Source organism: Olea europaea, chromosome 6, assembly GCF_002742605.1.
Source record: "Olea europaea var. sylvestris chromosome 6, O_europaea_v1, whole genome shotgun sequence".
Classification (NCBI taxonomy): domain Eukaryota; kingdom Viridiplantae; phylum Streptophyta; class Magnoliopsida; order Lamiales; family Oleaceae; genus Olea; species Olea europaea.
In genome coordinates, this window is record NC_036242.1 from 18142229 (window position 1) to 18150185 (window position 7957).

The following is a 7957-nucleotide window of genomic DNA, read 5'->3' on the forward strand; positions in this document are numbered from 1 at the left end:
TTTTGTTTTGGTTTTTTTTTGTTGGGGGGGGGGGGGGGGGGGGGGGAGAAAATAGTGGCTAAAAATTATATATAGAGTGTATTATCGTCATCATCATCATTATCCCACAAAAGACAATTCGAATTAGAAGTTCGAAAAATAATTCATTTATATGATTTATGTATCAAAGATGTTAACAATATTTCACACATCATCTCTAAGTTCTCCATCTCTACTTGATGTTCTGGGAGGACAATTTCCTTAACATAATATTTGATAAATCTATTATATGCATGAAGCGTGCTTACATTTGATTTAAGTAAAAAAATTCCATGAAAAACATAAAATATATAAGGAAGATGATCCCATATAAGAGACATATATTCTTGAAGAACATATAGACATATCTAATTATAAAACCTCTAGAAAAGGTTTAAGTATTTGAAATATTGAAATTGAAGATATCTCAATAAATTATATCGTTATGGGAAAGAAATATAATCGAAAAGAAATTACCGACGACAACATTTTTGTACATGATGTAAAGCTTCATATTATGAATAGTTAGGATATTGAAATAAATTTATCAAATTACATCTATTGAACAAAATAATTGGTCAAATAAAAAGACACAATCTTGACAAAATTGAACTTAGTAGAGAACCTGAAATTGCTGGTTCTATAATCCGAACAATTAATGTGTATACTTATGAGAAAAAGGAATTAAGAAAAATGAAATCATAATATGTAATGTATGACTTTCAACAAAATGAATTTTGTAAAGACTTTTATAAATAAATAAATTATCTTATAGTAGATTCAATCACAAGTCTATTTCTTGTAATCTTAGCTAATGAAATTTGATATGCTTATAAGAAATGGGTTATAGTAAACTCATTTGGCATGACTATTAATTACTATTTTTGAAAGATTTATGGGGGTGTTCGGGAGACATTTTTATGTAAAAATGCATTTTTGAATAGTAAATTAAAGAAAAATGTGTGGTTGAAAAATAAAGAAAAGCTTTTGATTAATGTGTAATATTATTTAAATAAAGAATGCGTGGTTGAAAAGAAAAAAGAGAAAAATGCATTTTGAAAAAAATGAGTACCAAACGGGGTCTTAATATTCGTGAAGCATATAATTAAAGTGATATTATTGCGAGAGGAGAAAATACGCGTTGTACTCTTTTATCTTTTGACCAAAATTTTGTCCTATTTGATTTGCTTGTCAATATTTTTAACTACAACTTTTGTAGCCTATTTGAAGAATTAATTTACTTTCTTTTTGTAATTAAAATTTATTAAAAAATATTGCTGCTAATTAAAAAATCCATTGTAAGATAACATGCACTTATAAGTATTAAAAGTCATTTATATTTTTAAAACTCACTTATATATGAAAAAAAAGCCACTTATAACTAAAAAGTTACATATAGCCCCTATTTGATGGAGATTGAAAATAGAATTTTAGTAAATTTTGATAAAGTTGATGAAATGTGTAGTTGAAAAGTTGTGAAACCTATAAAATTTATGGTTAAAAATAATTGTTAACTTTGACTAAGATTAAAATTTAGATTTTAATCCATTCTAAACAAGGGCATAAGATAAAAATTTTCTGTAAGAAACAGAAGTCATTCATAAGGAAAAAAGTTATAAATACAACTAAAAATTGAAACATAAGAAAAGGTTTCACTTTTAACTTAAGAACGCTTGATTAAACAAATTACTTATAAATAAAAATATCATTTACGTGTATGAAAAAAATTCCTACAAGAAGACGTTGTAAGTAAATTTTTTTTAAAAAAAAAATCTAAAATATTTCGTCATATAATTAATTTTTCATTGCTCGTACGATCTTCAAATATAGTATAGCTCCAAACACCGTATAAAAAAAAATAATAAATAAAAAAAATCCTCCATGTTCCACCTTAATTACGACAATATCCTAACCTTATTATCCCAAATCAGGTCCCTTTTAGCTATATTCTTTAATCCAATAGTACCAAACATGCCCTTATTTGTTTTATATGTCCATTATTTTCTTCATTGGACTTTTAAAGAATTTTGAGCTGATTTGATGAGGTGATGCCACTGTTAACGTTTTAGTCATCACATACTTTTTGCCATCCATGTCTTGTTTGCAAATTGCAATCGATACCTCAGCAGTAATTTTATTTAGCAACTGAAATATAAAAAATTATGATCCATCTAATAGGATCTATAATATGCTAATACTTGAGTCGATGTTCAACACCATTGATATTAAATATCATTATTCATAATTTAGAGGGGTTGTGATTGACATGATAATTCTCCCCATATGTTCAATGAATTGCGTCTGAGAACTTTGTATTTGAGACCTTGATCATAATGGTGTTACAAAAGCATGTTCCAAAAGTGAATGCATTAACCATATATGTCGCGAAGATTATATTGAATGCCTTAATGAGAGATCTTGACACAATAAAAATGTAATTCATGATCAAGCAAGATATGTCAAGAAGACTTGGAGCACATTTCGTGCTCGTTTGAGTTAAAATTTTATCAACTTTTTAACTTGTCAAATTTCAATTTTAACCACATTTCAATAGACACACAACTTTGATGAATTTCAACCACACATTTCATCAACCTTTAGCAAAATCTGTTAAAACCTTTATATAAAATTTTGTTAAACAAGCCATCAAGCTTTGAAGAGAGCAAAAAGCGCTTTATTGCCAAGTGTTTGTGTAGGAGAGTTTTTCTAGGGAAACATGATTTTTTTGAAGATATGTAGTTAAAAAATAGAGAAAAATTATTGAACCACGTGAAAAATGGTTTATGAAAAATTTCTCCTGAACAAGCTCTAAATTTATGATCATAGGAAGATAGATATAACATGCATAACTACTCTTATAACACCACTTTTTTTGCATCTATGGTTTATTTTATTTATTATTATTATTTTTTGGGACCATGGGTATCCGGGCTCAACTAATTCCGCGGGATCCTGAAGTTTACAGTACTTACTCACCTCATGGCTTTGAGGGGTTTTTGCATCCACTTTTTGACATTAATTAAATCAAAGGAAAGAGTAACTACCTGTTTAGTCCATATGTTCCTTACATAGATTTAGACTGCGAAAATACTTGTCTCCTTTTCTATCAAGTAAAGAAGAATCTGTCACTTGCCTAACACAACTCCACAACAAATTACTCTTCTTTTTCTATACATTTGTTTTTTCTGGGCAGTTAAAATTCTTCATGGTTTTAATTTTAGTTCTACAGGAACTAGCCGGAGCAGCATCCAGTCTTCTTCACAGCGGATACGTCGTCTTTGGTTCCGATATTAATGGCTTGTCCCTTGGGCAAAGCTGCAGGATCATCTCCCATGTCAAGAGCCTTCTTGCTGACTACATGATAGATTTGTGTCAAGACTTCTGTGAAAGCTTTTTCAACATTTAAAGATTCCAGAGCCGAAGTTTCCATTAAAAACGTGCCCTCCCTTTCGGCAAATGCCCTAGCGTCTTCTATGGGAACAGCTCGCAGATGACGAAGATCGGATTTATTTCCAACGAGCATGATTACGATGTTCATGTCCGTGTGACCTCGAAGCTCCTTCAACCATCTTTCCACGTTTTCGAATGTTACATGGCGCGTGACATCATAAACAAGTAGAGCGCCAACAGCTCCTCGGTAATAGGCGCTCGTGATCGCACGATACCTGGAATTAGCAAGAAGTCAAGTATATATTCATGAAATATTGCGTAGATACTTTCAAGCGATTCTTGTTCTGACCCTACATGAATAGAGTACATGACATGACCTCAGAGAATAAACATGCTTTGTGGACATTCAAGATTTGGACAAGACTCCCCCAACTGATATTATTAGGAGAACCCTGTTGACTGGCAATAATCAAAATTCACGGAAATTATCTGTTAAATTGTTAATGGAATCACATAGCATGCAAAATCCAAAAGAGGAAAATTTACTGCTGCCCAAATCTGACCATGGAAGTAATAAAAAGTGCAGGCCAACAAGAATTTTAATAAAAAATTCTTTCAAGACAATGAAGGGACCCTTTTTTTCCCTCAAAAACTACTTAAGACGGGTCCACTCAAACCCTTATTGGTTATATTTTCATATGTAATTCGAGTTATATTGAATTCCTAGGAAAAAAAAGCAACAAAAGATTTTCAATGCAGATTCATCTAATAATGGAAAACCATAGACATGATTGTGATTCTTCATGCCTTACTCCTTAGGCTTTAAAATATCAATACTATTCCAATCAAACGTTTAGGTTGCAATCAAACAAAAGCTCACCAATCATATTTCATGAATAAGGATATGAACTGTTAATATAACAGTTTTCTTAGATCCACCCACAAAATATCATTTGTCCTAAAAACCAATACAAATCAACGAGTAAATGGTTCATAGAAATGACTGATTCAGAATAACTGATACCTTTCTTGGCCAGCGGTGTCCCAAATCTGGGCCTTGACGACCTTGTCTTCAACTTGAATTGATCGGGTAGCGAATTCAACACCGATTGTGGATTTTGATTGCTGGCTGAACTCATTGCGCGTAAAACGGGACAGAAGATTGGATTTTCCTACGCCAGAGTCACCTATCAGCACTACCTTAAACAGGTAATCATAATCCTCATCCGCCCTGTANAGATTTATTGTGATAATTCGGCTGTAATTTACTTTTCAAGAAATAACAAAAGTAGAAGCCAAAGCAAACATATCGACATAAAGAATTTGGTTGTTAGAGATTATATACAGAAAAATGAAGTAGATATTAAACATATCAAGATAGATCTTATAATAGCAGATCTTATGATGACTAAGAGCTTGCCGGCTAAATTTTATAAAGCTTATGTTGAGACATGGGACTTGTGTGCTCAATTCTGATATTCTAATTTTCGTTTTAAGATTGTTATTTCTGTATTTGAAATAATTTTATTAGTGCATTTAAAGTTTGTAATGGATATCCATTGTGATTATTAAAGTTTGGGTCCAGAGGAAGTTCATTCATAAAGTAAAGTATTCCTTTAGAAATTAGCATACTTGTAATACATGTAAGGAAATGTTTGATTATTAAAATAGGACCATAATGATTCAAGTATTATGTACTTCTATTTGAGTAAGTTATTGACATTTCAATATATGGAAATAAAGTACTCACCTTAATGTTATTGTTGAATATGTGATCAAGTGGGAGAATGTAACCTTTTATGGAACATTACAAATATGATGAAAGTTAAATGGCGAGTTTATTAAATGTCAATAATATCTTCCCATTTATCGAAGGGAAGTTATTGTTGGAAGACAACCACATCTTTGATGGATGGATGTTGGTAACTTGTTTCCTATATAAAGACGACAAAGGTCCCTAGTCAAATCCGTTCGAAATTCCTCGCAGTATATTCTTTATCATATTGAAAGTCATTTGTGCTTATTTTTCAACAAATAGAGGGGTTACAAAGCAGGATATTGGCTAGAAGGCTTGTTGGTAGTGTCTAGTTTAATTTCTACAACATAGTCTCAATTAATCTTGGATGACATGGTTGGAGGTATGCATTTAATTTTCTTACATGTGGCATCATTTTCAAGTCTTCCATAGAGGCAGAATTCATTAGTTATGAAGCTACACAAACATTATGGTAAAGAAATTTTGTCAAAGGCTAAAAATTGTTGATACTATGGAGACGACTTTGAAGATTTATTAGGATAATTCGGCGCAATTTTCTTCTCAATAAATAACAAAAGTGGAAGCTAAAACAAACATATCGACATAAAGATCTTGTTGTCAGAGATCATTAAAGAAAAATGAAGTGGAGATTGAGCATATCAAGATAGATCTTATGTTAATATATCCCATGACTAAGAGCTTCCTAGCTAAAGTTTATAGAGCTCATGTTGACAGCATGGAACTTGTGTGCTCAATCATGATATTCTAATTCTAATTTTATAGCTTGTTTCTATATTTGAAACAATTTTATTGGTGCACTTAAAGTTTGTAATGAATATCCATTGTGATTATTAAAGTTTGGACCCATAATGACAATTAAATGCGTATCCCCAGCTATGTTATCCAATGTTAATTGAGAATATGCAGTAGAAATTAATCCTGACAATACCGAAAAGCCTTCTAGTGAATACTGACTTTATACCACTTTATTTGATGAAAATAAATGCATATGACTTCCAATTTGAGAGAGGAAAATGGTGCAGGGAATTTTGTACGGCTTCAACTACGGACCCTTGGCATCTTTATATAGGAAACAAGTTACCAACATCCATCCATCAAAGTTGTGGTTGTCTTCCTACAATAACTTCCCTTCAATAAATGGGAAGTTATTATTGACATTTAATAAACTCAACATTAAACTTTCATCATCTTTGGAATTGACTACGTGCCATAAACGATTACATTCTCCCACATGATCACATATTCTTCAATAACTTTAAGGTGAGTATTTTGTGGCCATGTACTAAAAACGTCAATAACCTACTCAAATAGAAATACACAATACTTGAATCATTGTAGTCCTATTTTAATAATCAGACATTTCCTTCATTGTATTACAAGTATGTTCATTTCTAAAGAAGTACTTTACTTTATGAATAACTTCCTAAAAGTTATTATGGGTCTAAAACTTTAATAATCACAATGGATATCCATTACAAACTTTAAGTGCAGTAATAAAATTGTTTCATATACAAAAACAACAATCTTGAAACAAGAATTAGAGTATCATGATTGAGCACGCAAGTCCCATGTTTTCAACATGAGCTTTATAAGATTTAGCTGCTGAGCTTTTAGTCATGGGATTTTCTATCATAAGATTTGTCTTGATATGCTCAATCTCCACTTCATTGTTTCGGCTATCACTTTTGTTAATTCTTGAAAAGAAAATTGCAACAAAATTATCGCAATAATTCTTCAAATACTTCTCTATAGTCAACAATTTTTAAGCCTTTGACAAAAATTTTCAACCATAATGCTTGTGTCATAGCTTTACAATAACCAATGATCTTACTTCCAAGATAGATATGCAATTAAAGTCTGCTTACTGCTTTTCCAAGACACATCTCCTCTAGCTAGAAAAAAATTGTATCTTGAAGTAGACTTTCTTATATCTACACAAGCAGCAAAATTCGAGTCCATATATTCAACAACTTCAAGATTTTTAGAATGTTTGTAGGTGAATCTGTATTCTTTAGTTTCTTGAAAATACTTTATCACTTTTGTCGGCTCTCTAATATTCTATACCCGAATTACTTTGATATCTACCTAATACTAGCAGCAAATGCAATGTCAGGTCTAGTATAGACTTGTGCATACATCAAGTTGTCAACAATGGAATCATAGGGCATAGAAGCCAAGTATTGTCTTTTCAATTCATTTAATGGACACTGTTTACAGCTGAATTTATCCGCTTTAACAATGAGCGCTACACTTGATGCACAATCCTTCATCCGAAATTTTTCCAAAACCTTTTCAATATAGGCCATTTGAGACAATCCTAATGACATTTTAGATCTATCTCTTTGAATATCTATGCTAATGACATAAGAGCTTCACCTATATTCTTCATTTCAAAATTTCGACTAAGAAACTATTTTGTCTCATGTAGCAAACCTAAATCACTGCTTGTAAGTAAAATGTCATCTACATATAGGACTGAAAAAAATGTATTTGCTCCCACTGGCTTTTACATATATGTACTGATCAATGATATTTTTTTGTAAAAATATATAATACAACAAAATTGTGAAACTTCAAATAACACTGATGGGAAGCATGTTTTAGCTCATATATGGTTTTTCTTAATTTGCAGAATACTTGATTTCCTTTATCATTAGTAAATCCTTCAGGTTGTTTTATGTATAGCTTTTCTTCATGATCTCCATTTAAGAATCTTGTTTTCATTTTGGGTATTTTGAGTAGTGATTAGTGTGTTTCACTCGTTATATTAAT

General features: G+C 31.1%; 1 protein-coding gene across 1 annotated transcript; it reads right to left on the reverse strand.

The window, feature by feature from the left end:
- Positions 1-2901: 2901 nt before the first annotated feature.
- On the reverse strand, positions 2902-7491 carry LOC111395243 (ras-related protein RABA1f-like). The gene is made up of 3 exons (XM_023021230.1): positions 7271-7491; positions 4433-4666; positions 2902-3683 (listed from the first exon to the last, which is right to left on the reverse strand). The coding sequence occupies exons 1-3, from the start codon at positions 7489-7491 to the stop codon at positions 3251-3253; spliced, it is 888 nt and encodes a 295-aa protein (XP_022876998.1). The 3' UTR covers positions 2902-3250.
- Between the last annotated feature and the right edge of the window lie 466 nt (positions 7492-7957).